At 39.3% G+C, this 17,067-nt stretch overlaps 1 protein-coding gene across 14 annotated transcripts in view; it reads right to left on the bottom strand.

Annotated features, from left to right (window-relative positions):
- LOC140611775 (uncharacterized) overlaps positions 1-17,067 on the bottom strand; it is a 121,684-nt gene that overhangs the window by 88,641 nt on the left and 15,976 nt on the right. For all 14 annotated transcript variants that reach the window (XR_012012982.1, XR_012012981.1, XM_072788662.1 and 11 more), the window contains 3 exons: positions 13,036-16,060; positions 3,171-3,480; positions 2,043-2,210 (listed from right to left, as the gene is read on the bottom strand). Coding sequence is in view for 12 of the 14 variants with exons in the window: in XM_072788662.1 (XP_072644763.1) it covers positions 2,043-2,210; positions 3,171-3,235 (233 nt within the window). In the remaining 2 variants the exon portion in view is untranslated. The remainder of the gene's footprint in view (positions 1-2,042; positions 2,211-3,170; positions 3,481-13,035; positions 16,061-17,067) is intronic.

The following is a 17,067-nucleotide window of genomic DNA, read 5'->3' as shown; positions in this document are numbered from 1 at the left end:
TGGGTGAGGCATCTGTGATGTTCCTAGTGTGGTTCCCAGTATGCATCCCACATATTTTGGTCTCCCATACTCACCTTGGTTAAATAAAGAGAATGGTAACTAGTCTGCATTTTTAAAATAATGACTTGGCCTTCTATCAGGAGGAAGAGAGTCTTTCATATGGACCTCATGCCAAGGCCTGGACATTCCTTTTCTCTTTGTCCTCCTTATGACATCACCACCTTCAAGGTTACATCTATGGGCAATTTCCCTAGTCTCAAATATATTTTACTACTATCTTTGACTCTGATTTTTTTGATAGCTATACTTGCTTCATTTTTCAATTCACTAAGCATTCTGATCTATTTCTTACCAAGCAGATTGGAGTTAGTTGTTCACTCAATGTAAAGGAAGGGTTGATTTCAATAATGAAAGAATCTAGGTGTTCATGGAATGTTGTATGAAATTCAGGAAAAAAGAGAGAATAGAAATGGTAGCATCACATAGTGAATAAAAGCCTGTGCTTTGAAATAAATAGACCTGATTTCAAATGTAGACTCTGTCCATTACTAATATGGTAACCTGGGCAGATCCATTAGACCTCTGAGCATCAAGGTTCTCCAATATAAAAATACTCCCATCTCACAGGGTCATTGTAAGGTTGGACAAAATTAGGTACATAAAGTTTTTAGCATAATATCTGACATGTAGTAAGCCCCTGATAAATTGTTATTAATGTAACTCAGATGAGTATATCATTTTGCCAAATTATTACTAGCATGTCGTACCTATGACATGGCATAACTGAGATCTAGGGTGAAAGCAGTAAAAAAAAAGAGGGAGTTAGTTTTTTCTCATGACCAAAAAACTTCTTGATATTTTGTTTGTGGGAGTGTTCTTGGTCTTCCACGTTTTGTGAATAATGCAAACAGAGATGGAGTAAGTAAACAGGTGACCTTCCATGACCTGCTCCCACACGTTTATTGAGCAATCATCATGTTCTAGACTGGATATTCAATGCATTTGTGTTCAGGGTTGAGAGGAAAATGCACACAGTCAATTCTTTCTCCTACATTCCATCTATCTGCTCCATCTTTTTTTTAAAAGATTTATTTATTTATTCATGAGAAACACAGAGAGGAGAGAGAGAAAAACAGAGACACAGGCAGAGGGAGAAGTAGGCTCCCTGCAGAGAGCCTGATGTGGGACTCAATCCTGGGTCTCCAGGATCATGCCCTGAGCTAAAGGCGAAGCTAAACCCCTGAGCCACCCGGGCTACCCTGCTCCATCTTTCCTTTTTACTAAACTGCTAAGATAGAGCCCTGATACCATCCATCAGGACTATTGCCTCCCCTAACTACTCTCTCTGATTCCACTCTTGCTTACCCATCCATCTATTATCTAGCAACAGTCAGAAAAATTTGCTGGAAATATAAATCAGATTTGGTCAGTCCCCTAATTACAAATCCTTTGGCAAAATATTTCCACTTTTTTACCATGGCCTGTGAAGACCCTGTGTGACTAGACCCCTGAGCATAGTATCATATCTGATAGCATGGCCTATGCTCTGGGCTCTAGTCAAATCAGGCTTCCCTGAGCCCCTCTCTCTGAGGGTCAGGTTGTACCCACGTAGACCTGCAAGTCCCTCAGCCTCGATGGCTCAGGCACATTGTCTGGGAATGTGGCTGCTTCTCCTCTCATAGATTTGGTTTTAATGCTCCACCTCAGAGAGGCCCTCCTAGACTATTCCTCTCTAACACGTTCCCACCCTCTCCGCACAGCCCCCTATCCACCTTCTATCAGCAGCACTAATCATTATCATTCCCCCTCTTATTTTATCATTTGTAAGTCCCAGGCAGGAGAGACATTGGTCTGTCACATTGTCAATTGTATTTGCTGCAGGGACATGACACAAAACAAGACCTCCAGAAGTACTCATGGAATGAAGGACTCAAGCATTGGCAAACACAAAAGGGAAAAAATGTTATGTTTTCGTATAGTAAGGGTTAATGGGAATGCAATTTTTTTGAGATTCACAAGAGCATGAAACATGGTACACCTACTTGGTATTAGACATCAGTAATAAATCGCTGTACAAGAAAAGCTGCCACTTCTGCCTCCTCCAGCCTTTCTTGAGCTCAACGGGGCCATGGATGAGCAAGGTACGAGTGGCACCCTCAGATGATGTAGTGCTTTCGCTGTGGGTGTCCACCTCCACAGACGAGCTCTTCCTGCAAGACATCAAACACAGAGCAGTTAGTTACTGGTCAAATACACAATATAGTTTAATGCCAAGTTTCAAGGTTCACACAACACTAAAATGTAGTCTCAACCCCCAAAGCAGAGCTCCAGAGCTCAGAATCAAGGATCCCTGAGTTACAGAAAGCTATAGAAAGAGGTGAGGTCACTTGGGAAACTGATGCAGAGGGAGGACAGTTTCAAGGACAAAGCCCTTGGGCATGCCAACACTTAGAGGTGTGGTGGAGAAAGCTGCAGAGCTAATTGTGAGCCATTAGGTAGGCGAGAGCCAAGAAGCCAAAGGTAGAGCAGATTACAAGAAGGAGAATGAACAACAACAACAAACAGGACAACTTGTGGCCTAATATAAAATATATAATAATATATTTAATAATATATTATAAAATATAATATAATATAAATATAATAATATTTATGTTAAGATAAAATGAAGATAACTGAAGATCCTGGAAGTTGACCCCCATCTTATCTAATTCAATATTCAAAATTGGGGTAAAAATTCTCAAAGATCAACAAAAATATTGGAAACCTCAGAAAGTTTCTGAACACAAGAGTTTAGCTATTACTTGGCTGAGCTCTGACAGGACTTCCTGGTCAAAATAGGTAATAAAACAACTCAATTGAGCAGAGTGTAAAAATTCTTTCATAACTAGGACAGGTATTTTCATAGACCCACTGAAAACTGTCTCACAGAGAGAGAGAGTTGGCTCTCTCATGGAGCCAAGAAAGTGTCTCCGCCTCCCCCAAGGATGTATAAAGCCTGCTCCCTTCTGCTCAGCAGCACTGAATCTTATGAACAGGAGCAGCTTTTCAGGAAGCTGGTGCTGGAGTTACTAATTAGTTTCTATGTATTAGAGGAAACAAAAGAAAAGAACAGTTCCTGTTATTGCCGGTCTGTTTGGATGGTCAGAAATAGTGGATCAGAAGACTACCTCATGCGCTGAAGCCTTGAATGTCCACCTGTAAGCTCAGCGTGCTTTCTGATTGACGGGAACATCCTTTTCTCTTCAATTCGCGGGACGGGAAATCGAGTGAGTCTACAGCACTTGGCAGAGTACTGTCAAATGCTTGAAGCCTGAAGATTCCGCAGCGGTCCGCGGTCACTGCCATTATGATGTCACATATTCAAAGCTCATGTTGTAACTGCCAAACTGACATACTGGTTTCCTTATCTTGGCCTCCAAGTTTTGACTTTTTAAAAGTAATCATTTTATTTTGAGATAACTGTAGATTCATTTGCAGCTGTAATAAATAACACAGAGAGATGACATCAGTTTTTTAACAGATGGAGTCTTCCAGAGACACTTGCATCACCACAAGGGTCCTTCCTATTCCCCGATTACAACCACACAAATTTCTTTCCCCCTCCACCACCTCTTTAATCCCTGGCAATCACAAATCTGTTCACCATGTGTATAATGTTGCCATTTCAAGAATGTTATACAGATGGGATCACATAGTTTGTGAAATTTGGGGATTTCCTTTTTCCCATTTGATGTAACTGGAGATTCATCTAGATGGCTGCAAGTATTCACAGTTCATTTCCTGGTGTCCCTTAGTAGTACATCATGATATGGATGTATCACAGTTTGCTTAACTACCTGTTGAAGGAGTTCGAAGTGTCTGCAGGTTTTGGCTGTCACTAATAAAGCTACTATAAACATCTGTGTACAGGTTTTTGTGTCAGCGTGAAGTCTTCACTTCTCTGGGCTAAATACCCAGGATGGGAAGAGCCAGGTCATATGCTAGGTATGTTTTTTTGTTTTTGTTTTTGTTTTTTGTTTTTTTATAGTTTTATTTTTTATTTCTTAGGAACTGTCCAACTGTTTTCCAGAATGGCTGTGCCATTTCACATTCTCCCCAGTACTGTGTGAGTCATTCAGTTTCCCCTCATCCACACGAACATTTGGTGTTGTCATTTTTTATTTTAGCTATTCTGATAGCTGTGTAGTGTGATATCTCACTGTGGATTTCACTTGCATTTCCCTAATGGTTAGTGATACTAACCATTGATTTGCCACCTGGACATCTCTTTCAGTGTCAAAGCACCTACAGGAGCCTGTTAAAAACATGTTACATGAAGACAGTGTTCCCTTTCCACTAGGAAACTGATGGTTTTACATGAGGAGGCTCCTGCGCATACAGGTTGGACTCTGAATCCAAGCAGCCGTGACATAATATGAAGGATTCAAATCCAACTGACTCAGGAGGTCACACAGCCTCCTGCGAGGGCCCCCCATCCCCACTCTTCCCACCATGGACAGTGTCTTTCTTTGACAACTGTGGAGGACAGAAATTTGATCCTACAGACAACGTTTGTGGTTTCCCTTACAGGCTCCTGTAACAGGCATGTGAAAACCTATCTTTTATGCCCTACTAGACTCTATGGACCTCAAGGAAGGAGTCTATGTCTGACTTATCATTAAATTCTCACAAACATTGGCACATCGGAGGAATTAAAAAATTCTGTATTGAACAAGTGAATGAAATAGTTTTCTGGCAGGGATGGACAGGGAAAAAGGCATGACATAAAATAGTCTTTCTCTTATTTACTTTATTCATTCAACGGATAGTGTTTGAACCTGTACTAGGAGAAAGGCACTTGATAGGTCTGGGCAACAGGGAGCCAGGCCCAACTCTCACAAAACCAGGATTTAAGTGAGGAGGGGGGAAGACAGATATTAAACAGAGAATGTCATCAATAACTGCCTAACACAGCCTCTGGAAAGTACTGCAGAGGAAAATTAAAGATTGAGGTGAGAAATTTAGGGAGGGGCTTGACACCTGATTTCAATTATGGAGAGGAAGGCTTCTTTGACGAGCTCATTTGAAATGACCTTTAAAGAATAACTTGGGATTACTTAGAAGAGAGAAAGAGGAAGGAAGGGAGGGAAGATACATTTGTCAGTTGAAGGGACAGAATGTGACTAACTGATGTTTCAGAAACATGGAAGACTTTGCTGGATTGGAGACACAGGCAGAAGGTACAGGAGAGTGAAATTGGCCTGTAAATTAGGTAGAGGTGAGAGCACAAGTCCTGGTAGTCCTTTTAGACTTTATTAAGGCTTCTCATCTTAAAACCAAACTAACACAGAAGTGGCATGTAGATAGTGGCCTCCAGGCTTCTCACCACTTTTATTCATTTTTTAAAAAATATTTTATGTATTTGAGAGAGAGAGAGAGATAAAGAGACAGTGCATGTGCACAAGAGGTGGGGGCAGAGAGAGAGAGAGAGAGAGAGAGAGAGAAAGAAGCACAAATGGTGCTGAGTGTGGATTCTGACCTGTGGCTCTGTCTCATGATCCTGAGATCATAACCCTGAGCCGAAATCAAGAGTCAGAAACTTAACCAAGTAAGCCACCAGGCACCCCTTTCTCACCATTTTTAAAGGACAAGTGCTAGTCTGGCCATGCTTGACTATATTTAGTACCATGGAGGCTCATTGGGCAACACTTTCTGGCCTCCCATCAAGTACCTGTCAAAATCTATTTCAGGTAAAAAATAATCTATTTCAGGTAAAAAATATAGGCAGACTTATCTCTGTACCTTCCCCAATTCTCAGATTATGTTCCATTCTCTGCATCTCCCTTCAGAGAGGTTAGAGATTTAGAGGCCGGGAAAACTTCTCTCCTTTTAGAATCTCGTCCTGTTGATCAATTCTGATATGCATCAGACTCACTTGGGAGGCTTTTCAGGCACTCATTCTGAAACTGCCTCCCCCAGAGGTTCTGATTCATCAGATCTGGAAAAAGCTCTCTGAGTGATTCTTACATGTAACCAGGATTGTGAGTCACTGGTTTTAAGGAATTAATTGAGAAAGATACAGTGTTTGATAGTATCTTCTCCTTGTAGTAAAGCAAAGGAGAGAAAAGTTTGTCTGAGAAAGATAAAGGGAGCTTCTTTTACCAGGTCACAGTTACCTTTGCAGTAATAGCTAAAGCTTAATTTCTTCCATAATACCATTGTGATTTATTTTAATTTGATGAATGAGCTCTAAATAGAATAATAATGATGGGGTCTTTTTTCTTTTTTAAAGACTTTATTTATGTATTTATTCATGAGAGACACAGAATGAGAGAGAGAGAGAGAGAGAGAGGGGCAGAGGGAGAAGCAGGCTCCATACAGGGAGCCCGATGTGGGACTCGATCCCGGTTCTCCAGGATCATGCCCTGGGCTGAAGGCAGCGCTAAACCGCTGAGCCACCCGGGCTGCCCGGGTCTGTTTTCATCTATTTCACCAAACACCTATGTTTTCACCCTAAATATCAAATAAAAGAGATACTCTAAGGTGATCTTTATGCCAGTAATACCGTATTATTGATCTATTGTCCATTTTTGTCAATACCATACTGTTTTGATTATTACAGCTTTGTAATAGATCTTGAAATCTGGGACTGTGATACCTCCAGTTTTTTTCTTTTTCAAGATTGCTTTGGCTATTTGGGGTCTTTGTGGTTCCATACATGCTTATGAATTACTTGTTTTAGTTCTGTGAAAATACTATTAGTACTTTGATAGGGATTCCATCAAATCTGTAGATTATTTTGAGTATGGAACATTTTATTAATACTTGTTCTCTCATCAATAAGCATGGAATATTTTTCCATTTGTGTTGTCTTCAATTTTTTTCACCAATGTTTTATATACTGAAAAACTATAAAACATTGGTGAAAAAAATTGATATATATATATATATAATGTCTTTCACTCCCTTGTTTCAGCTTATTTCTAGGTATCTTATTATTTTTGGTACAATTGTTAATGGGACTGTTTCTTAATTTCTTTTTTTCTCTTCATTATTAGTGTATAGAAATGCAGTGGATTTCTGTATATTGGTTTGTATCCTGTGACTTTCCTGAACTCATTTATCAGTTCTAGTCCATTTTTGGTAGAATCCTGAGGGTTTTCTACATATAGTATCATGGCACCTGCAAATAGTGAAAGTTTTACCTCTTCCTTACCCATTTGGATGCCATTTATTGCTTTTTCTTGTATGATTGCTGGGGCTAGGACTTCCAGTACTATGCTGAATAAAAGTAGTGAGGGTGGAAATCCTTGTTTTGTTCTTGATCTTGGGGTGAAGCTCTCACTTTTTCACCATTGAGTATGACATTAGCTGTAGTTTTTCACATAAGGTCTTCATTCTGTTGAGGTATGTTCCTTCTAAACCTACTTTGTTGAGTTTGTATCATGAATGGATGTTGTACTTTTAAATGCTTTTCTGCACCTATTAAGATGATCATGGTTTTTTACCCTTCTCTTGTTGATGATATGTATGATGTTAATGGATTTGTGAATATTGAATCACATTTGCATACTAAGAATAAATCCCACTTGATCATGGTAAATGACTTTTTTAATGTATTGGTGGATTTGGTTGGCTAATACTTTGTTGAGGATTTTTGCATGTATGTTAATCAGAGATATTGGCCTGTAGTTCTCTCTCTCTCTATCTTTCTCTCTCTCTGTAGTGTCTTTATCTGGTTTTGGTATCAGGGTAATGCTGACTTCATAGAATACATAGAAGCTTTCATTCTTTGTTTTTTGAAGTAGTTTGAGAAAAGTAGGTGTTAACTCTTCTTTATATGTTTGGTAAAAATTTTTTTTAAGGATTTTATTTATTTATCCATGACAGAGAAAGACAGAGGCAGAGACACAGGCAGAAGGAGAAGCAGGCCCCATGGAAGGAGCCCAATGTGGGACTCGATCTCAGGACTCTGGGATCAGGACCTGAAGGCAGATGATCAACTGCTGAACCACCCAGGTGTCCCTTAATCTTTGGTAAAATTTACCTGTGAAGCCATCTGTTTTTTGGTAGTTTTTTGATTACTGATTTGATTTCATTGCTGATAATCAGTCTTTTCAAATTTTCTATTTTTTCCCAACTCATCTTTGAGAGGTTATATGTCTCTAAGAATTTACCCATTTCTTCTAGGTTGTCCAATTAGTTTGCATATAATTTTTTCATAATATTCTCTTAAAATCCTTTATATTTTTGTGGTGTTGTTATTTCTCCTCTTTCATTTCTTTTTAAAATAAATTTATTTTTATTGGTGTTCAATTTGCCAACATACAGAATAACACCCAGTGCTCATCCTGTCAAGTTCCCCCCTCAGTGCCCACCACCCAGTCACCCCCACCCGCTACCCACCCCCCATTCCACCATCCCTATTCATTTCCCAGAGTTAGGAGTCTTCATGTTCTGTCTCCCTTTCTGATATTTCCTACCCATTTCTTCTCCCTTCCCTTCTATTCCCTTTCACTATTATTTATATTCCCCAAATGAATGAGACCATATAATGTTTGTCCTTCTCCGCTTGACTTACTTCACTCAGCATAATACCCTCCAGTTCCATCCATGTCGAAGCAAATGGTGGGTATCTGTCATTTCTAATGGCTGAGTAATATTCCATTGTATACATAAACCACACCTTCTTTATCCATTCATCTTTCAATGGACACCGAGGCTCCTTCCACAGTTTGGCTATTGTGGACATTGCTGCTAGAAACATCGGGGTGCAGGTGTCCTGGTGTTTCATTGCATCTGCATCTCTGAGGTAAATCCCCAGCAGTGCAATTGCTGGGTCGTAGGGCAGGTCTATTTTTAACTCTTTGAGGAACCTCCACACAGTTTTCCAGAGTGGCTACACCATTTCACATTCCCACCAACAGTGTAAGAGGGTTCCCCTTTCTCTGCATCCTCTCCAACATGTGTGGTTTCCTGCCTTGTTAATTTTCCCCATTCTCACTGGTGTAAGGTGGGATCTCATTGTGGTTTTGATTTGTATTTCCCTGATGTCGAGTGATGCAGAGCATTTTCTCATGTGCTTGTTGGCCATGTCTATGTTTCCTCTGTGAGAATTCTTGGGTTGTACTACAAAGCTGTGGTCATCAAGACAGTGTGGTCCTGGCACAAAAACAGACACATTGATCAATGGAACAGAATAGAGAATCCAGAATTGTACCCTCAACTTTGTGGCCAACTAATATTCGATAAAGGAGGAAAGACTATCCACTGGAAGAAAGACAGTCTCTTCAATTAATGGTGCTGGGAAAATTGGACATCCACATGCAGAAGAATGAAACTAGACCACTCTCTTGCACCATACACAAAGATAAACTCAAAATGAATGAAAGATCTAAATGTGAGGCAAGATTCCATCAAAACCCTAGAGGAGAACACAGGAAACACCCTTTTTGAACTTGGCCACACTAACTTCTTGCAAGATACATCCACAAAGGTAAAAGAAACAAAAGCAAAAATGAACTGTTGGGACTTCATCAAGATAAGAAGCTTTTGCACAGCAAAGGATACAGTCAACAAAACTACAAGACAACTTACAGAATGGGAGAAGATATTTGCAAATGACATATCAGATATCAGATATCTAGTGTCCAAGATCTATAAAGAATGTATTAAACTCAACACCAAAGAAACAAAGAATCCAATAATGAAATGGGCAAAAGACATGTACAGAAATCCTTTTCATTTATAATCTTGAGTCCTCTCTCTCGCCCTCTCTGTCTTATTTTTAAGGATTTTATTTATCCATGACAGAGACAGAGGCAGAGACACAGGCAGAAGGAGAAGCAGGCTCCATGCAAGGAGCCCAATGTGGAACTCAATCCTGGGTCTCTGGGATCATGCCCTGAGCTGAAGGCAGATGCTCAATCACTGAGCCACCCAGGGGTCCCCTCTCTCTCTGTTTTTTTATGAGTCTGGCTAAAGGTTCATCAATTTTGTTGATCTTTTTAAAGATCCAGCTCCTGGTTTCATTCATCTGATTGATTGTACCTTGGTGTGTTTTTTTTGTTCTATTTCATTTATTTCTGCTCTAATCTTTATTATTTTATTTCTTCTGCTGGTTTGAGGTTTTATTTGTTCTTCTTTTTCCAGCTTCTTTAGTGTAAGGTTAGGTTGTTTGATATTTTTCTTGCTTCTTGAGGTAGGGCTGGATTGCTCTAAGGTTCCCTCTTAGAACAGATTTTGCTGGATTCCAAAGTTTTTGGACCATTGTGTTTTCATTTTCATTGGTCTCCAATTATTTTTAAACTTCTTCTTTGATTTCTTCGCTTAAAATTTTAAATCTTTGATTACATGTGTACATCAGAAAACATTATGTAATGGCAAGAGCACGAGGTCGGGAATCAAATTATGTAGTTTTAATCCTTCCTCATAATTTACTACCTACATGACACTGGGTAAACTAGTTACACTTCTGAAGCCTCACTTGTCATTTATAAAATCAGGATGGTGATAAAAGCACCTGCTTCATAGGGCTGTTATGAGAATTAAATGAGATCATACCGCAGAAATCTTAGTATGATATCTAACAGAGTAATCCTTCAAATGATTTAGTTATGCTTATAGGAGACAATGAGACTTTTTATTCAGAAATAGTAACAATATCATGGGTATTCTCCATGACCAAAGATAGGGGGAGATTGTAGTAATGCCAATTGAGTAACTACAAATTGCCAAGTTCTTTGCCAGGCAGTTTATGGACATTATCTCATTTCCTTGCAGCAGGTTTGTGAGGTAAGAATCATTATTTCCACTTTATAGTTGGAGAAACTGAAGTTTAGTAAAGTTAAGGCACTGAAAACCACATACCTAATAATTCATAGCGTCAAGTTTGTCTAATTTCAAAGTCCTATAATTTTTCCTTGCCTAAAGAATGTGTCCGTTCTGGAAGAGGAAAGAAAATGTATTTTAAGCCACATCCCATTTAGGTTGGCTCCCAAATTATTTAACTGACACATAAGTGAGTTTTTCATCAACTGTCAGTGTTTATGTATGGTGCCCATGTCCCACTCTGTCTCTTCTCTCAGGAATGGCTGGTTGTGGAACCCAGAGCCACTGCTGGTACCATGAACTGACTGTCAGACAGGAAATTTGCAAAGCTCTCAATGTGGATAGGAGACTCCTGGGACTTTACAGAACGAGATCTTAGGTTTTAGGCAGGCTGGGAGTAAGAGTCAGGACTGTGAAAGTCTAATGATTCCCCTCCTAATGTCCAGTGGTTCACATCTCTTTGATAGATACCAGGCTATGAATGTGTGACTAAACATTTCCACTGCCTTCTAAGCTTGATACCCATCCTGGATCAGTATTATGGATAATTTCTATCCTGATTCTGGCACTCTGGATTTTCTACTACCACTAATTGATCTCTATAAAGAGGGAAAAAAGGTTTGCCCAGGCCTTGGCAGTTGAGTATTCACTCTACTACCCTTTGCTGCCCTCTACTGACCATATCTGGAAATTACATTTAACCTTCCAGGTCCTTGTCCCAAAGCAGATAGATACTGCAGTGAGTGAAACCAGGCACACAAAATTTGAGATGCACCAAAAAACTAAGTAAATAAGATATGATATTTTAATTTAATATTTTTAGAAGTCAATTTTCAAAAAAAATAAAAGAAGTCAATTTTCAAAAGATACATGATGAACAAAATACCGAAATGTACCCTAAAACAGTACTACTAGCTTATATGTACAAAGACCCTGCCATCCATCTTTTCATTCAAGAAAGAGGTCTAATACCACAGTGGAAAATCATGCTACCAGTGCTGATGAACCTTTTTCATCACTCGCATATTTGGGAAAAAGACCCAGAAAATTTAGAATAAACCAAAAAAAAAAAAAAAAGGTGCAAGTGGAAGAGATATTATAACAGTAGACTCCTGAGGAAAACAAGAGAATGGAAAAAAAAATTAAGAAAACAAAACCAACTAACATCTTTAGAGTCAAGAAGCCAAAAAAGAGGTGGCTATGAAATAAGAACAAAGGCAGATAAATATTTCTTGTATATTAAAGGTATCATCGGGGGATCCCTGGGTGGCACAGCGGTTTGGCGCCTGCCTTTGGCCCAGGGCGCGATCCTGGAGACCCGGGATCGAGTCCCACGTCGGGCTCCCGGTGCATGGAGCCTGCTTCTCCCTCTGCCTGTGTCTCTGCCCCTCTCTCTCTCTCTCTCTCTCTGTGACTATCATAAATAAATAAAAAAAATTAATAAAATAAAATAAAGGTATCATCGACCAAATTGAATTTAATAGAAAGTCTTGAAGATTGAGTTCAAGGAATCCCATTTGACCTTGACACTTGGAACATTCATCTTTCAGTTTTCCTGACCTAAGGTTACCCTTTTTTTTCTCAATAACTAGAGCTATTTAGTCCTTCAGTAAGGAGTAATTTAATCATTGGAATAACGGAAATGCTATTTTAATTTGTAGAATCAACATACAAACAAAGCTTGGAAGACAACAACTGTAAAAGAGAATCTGACTAATAGTAACACTGATAATATGAAACAATGGAAGTCTGAATATTAAAGCAGCAGAGAGATATGGAAGATAATGTCACAGATTTTTCTCACCTATTTATTTATATAGCAAGAAATCAATTATATACAGTCTAAAATTGATGTAACAAAATAGAGTTTAAGTATACTCTTTAAAATGATAATCACCAGAAATATCAAAGCAATGTAACTGGAAAAACATAGACATGGATGGATCAAAGAAATAAGTTTCTCATCTTCCAATAGATGCTATCTAAAGTTGATAAACAAGATAAAAGGAGAAATCAAGTATTAACATATATTTCAGAGGTACTGTGATAACCACCAGGAGAACAGAAAATACTTAAAAACAGGGAGCTGGAAATGAGTCGGGGAACAAGTTCAGGCTGAGAATTTACTTTTCACTTGGTATCATTCTCTACTGCTTGATTTTTAAAATGTGTGTATGTATTAATTTTAAGTTGAAAAGTTAGAAGAAACAAAACCAACTCGACTTTTTGCAGCTGCAGCTCTTGGCACCACTTCCTTCCCATCTGCAATCTCTCTCCTTACACCAGTAGTCCGATCCTATGGAGGCAGGAAGGAATAAGAGAGACTAGAAAAGTTTCTGTCCTGGGGATCCCTGGGTGGCGCAGCGGTTTAGCGCCTGCCTTTTGCCTGGGGCGCGATCCTGGAGAATTGAGATCAAGTCCCATGTCAGGCTCCCGGTGCATGGAGCCTGCCTCTCCCTCTGCCTGTGTCTCTGCCTCTCTCTCTCTCTCTGTGTGACTATCATAAATAAATAAAAAATTTTAAAAAAAGCTTTTAAAAAAGTTTCTGTCCTGAATTTAAGTTTTTTGGAATCTTTTTGGCTTGTGCTTGGGTTCTATCTTTTCAATGGTGCAACTCTTTGGAATACTAACTTTTGACTATTTTAATCTGTGATATCTAGAATCTCCTTAAAGTTTTGCTAAACTTTGTTATCCTTCTTTTACTTCTTGACAAAAGACTAATCCTGACTCATTGCCTCTTACTGTGATCACAGTATTTTATTTTCTTAGAATCTTGATTCTGGCCAACTACTGCTTTGCCTGGCCCAACTCAACCTGCCTAGGTAGGAATGAAACGTCTATGGAAGAGAGATGACAATTACCATTTTCAGAATAAGTAAAACGTCATATACTAGTAAGTTAAACATAGTACTAAGGGAGTACGGTGATGTTCATTATCCCATTCCTCATGCATTTACAGAGGAGAGTGTACTTCCCTGTTCTAGAGAGAACAGACTTGGAAGAATTTGGGAGTAGAAGTTTTCTCTAGACTTGTGGTCTCACAATCTTGTACCAAAGTAGCCAAAACATGAGACACAAGACACAAGGAAATGAAGAAACCAGAATACCTATCTACATTTTTGAAGAAGGCAATAATGTCTCAAATGTCACTCTCTGAGAGAAAGTAGGTAATATATATGGGAGACCCGGGACACATGACCAAAACAAAACAATAACAACAGCAAAAGCAAAGGAACACCTATATTAAATATGTGGAAGCACAACTATTGATGGGCACTTTCTGCTCAGTCATACAGATTCACAGGCCGTGGATTCAGTGCTGGTGCAGCTGGCTGGCTTGCCACCGGACTGAGACCAGGTCCTTGCTGTCTCAAGCATAGGTGCTACTAAGTTATCTGCTGTGCTCTGATAGCAGTGTCAGGTGACATTACATAGTCACTTAAGTGGGGTACCACAGTTTTGTTTGTGACAACTTCTATAGTGGACAGTTTCTTTTGTGACTGCTGACCCCTTGGAGACTAGAACTAATTAGAGATTTGAAGCAACTTTGAAGAGGCTGAAGAAGCTATACTCATTCCTGTGAAATCCCAGGACACAGCTGCAGCTATAGGAACCTTGGCTCTGAGTAAAAGCCTCTGGCTGACACTGAGCCAATTGTATAAAATGGAGAGTGAGAGCATTTGGACTTTAAATAAAAGCTCATAGAGCTTTTATTTGCAAGGGGATTTAGTTTGTGGGGAAGTTGAGTAACAAAAATGAGTTTCATATTGTTCAAATTTGGGACATTTTAATATTGATATAGTTCTCTGTATTCATTTCATAAAGTCTGGTGAGCTATTTTGGACATGACTGGGCATAATTAGAGATAAGAAATAGAATTAGAGAGTGAACTTTCAGCTTAGTACTATCTGACTCATGGTGCTAGTCTTGTATGGGCAAAAAACAAAATGCCCTTCAAGAAGTCCCAGAAGGACTCTGTGTAGGGAGAAGCAGACTTGGGGACTGTGTGAGCACAGCAGCACTTTGAGCATGCACCACTCGGCTGAGAGGGACAGCTGCCTGGTCCCCTTCTGATGCCTGAGTACAAAGGGTTATGACATTGTTTTTCAGCCTTCCATCATGTGTACACCGCCTTCATGACTTCTCTACAAATACATGTTTTTAAGTATTCAGCATGGACTTTACAATCTTTGCTCAGGGTAATATGTGTTAAAACATGTTAGGAAAAAAAACAGGTATCTTTCTGACTACAGATGAAAATACATACATAATTACTAAAACTGAAAAAAAAATATGCCTGTGAGTATGCTACTTAAAACAACTCACGGGATCCCTGGGTGGCGCAGCGGTTTGGCGCCTGCCTTTGGCCCAGGGCGCGATCCTGGAGACCTGGGATCGAATCCCACATCGGGCTCCCGGTGCTTGGAGCCTGCTTCTCCCTCTGCCTGTGTCTCTGCCTCTCTCTTTCTCTCCGTGTGACTATCATGAATAAATAAATTTAAAAAAAAAAAAAAAGAAAAAAAAAATAAAACAACTCACATGATGCCAGTGGAACCCACAATGTAATATATTTAAAAAATTAAAAAGCTGGCAAACATTCAGAGGGATACATGTTATTCCCCTCTTCAGGATTCTACTCCAATCCTGATGACAGAACATGGTGTTGGAGAAGAGATTTGGGGTCGCTCTCTTCACTTTCTCACACCATCCCAAACAATGTAGAACAGACCTTTTAAAAGACCTATAGAAGCTGTGTAGAGCTTTTGTACTTAAAGAGTTTCTTGGTCCCCTATTGGAGTGGGCTTGAGTGAGGACAACTGCAGTTGTCTGGCCATCCCATGGCTTGTTTATGGAGATGCAGTAGCAAACCCTGTTTTTGCATGAGGTCTAAGCCTCTACCCAGCTTTACTAGGGAACCCTATCATTTGGATGATAATATACATTTAAATTGCCTTCTGTCTCCCCTTTCTCAAACTGGTTCCAACCTGTAAAGAAGCGCAAATTCCAACACAGCTTGTAGTTACAAAAACAAGTGAAAGAATGAGAGAAGAAAACATTGATGGAAGAAAATGCATGATGCTATTATACAGCAAAAATACTATGTATAAGTAAACATTTAATGCAACTCAATACTCAAATAGTGTTGAATTCTCCTTCCCCAACTTGCAGGTAGAGTCATGTAGTATTCCAGTCTTTCTGGCTGAGTCCCTGCAGCTGGAGCAGGGCACCTTCCGCTGTTGTCTAGTTTCTGAAAACCAATGAGAAAGAATATTGGTTTAGGGTCAGGCCTGGGGTTAGATCCTGGATGTCTGAAGTTCAGCAAATTACCTAGCCTTCCTGAGTCTCAGGTTTTATACGTGTAAAATGGGAACAATAACCCCTCTAGGTTTGTTGTGAGGATTAAGTAATAATGCATGTGAGTCAGTGACACTGCCATTCAGAAAGAAATTCAGATCCATGTCTAGGTATCCACTGGGTATGTCCATAACTAGATAGTTTTTGAAGAGGTTTGAGATCTTTTCCTTGCATGGATAGTGGAGTATGTGTGGTCGTGCTTATACTCAGAGGCTTTTTTTTAGCACAGATAAAATGCCAGAACAATAAAGATTTTGATCTCATGTGTTCCTTTATGCAAACAAGCTTGCCTAGCAAAATGGTGCAGATATACACAGATGAATGGACTTTATACAAATAAATGAAATTATGTTTCTCTAGTATAAAAATAGATCAAATGGTAAGAGCACAAAAGTAGGTGAAATGGTAACATAAACTGACTTGTGTAATCAGAGGGTCAACGCTTGGCCTTTTCCTCTCTAAGCTTTTCTAATAGTTTTGTTGCTAAGGCTACCATGTTTTTGCCAGATTGGAAGAGGATTGTTAACTCTAATGAAGATTAAGTAGCTTTCCCAACTAGATTTTTTTAAAATAAGCATCAGTTAATGCTGCTGGCTTTCAAAGCCATATTCATGAAGAATGGAAAGATCTTTAAAGAGCTGCTCTCAGAGACTCCTAACTCTTGGAAATGAACAAGGGGTAGTGGAAGAGGAGGTGGGTAGGGGGATGGGGTGACTAGGTGACGGGCACTGAGGGGGGCTCTATGTTGCTCTATGTTGGCAAATTGAACTCCAGTAAAAAATAAATAAAAAAAAGAAATAAAAAATAAAGATCTGCTCTAAGAAGATGTAACTAATAAAATTTGAAATTTAGCAGCATTTCTATTCCATAGTTATTCCAACACAAGTTTTTATCATGGTT

Source organism: Canis lupus, chromosome 20 (genome assembly GCF_048164855.1).
Source record: "Canis lupus baileyi chromosome 20, mCanLup2.hap1, whole genome shotgun sequence".
Classification (NCBI taxonomy): Eukaryota; Metazoa; Chordata; class Mammalia; order Carnivora; family Canidae; genus Canis; species Canis lupus.
This window is presented reverse-complemented; position numbering and strand designations above follow the sequence as displayed.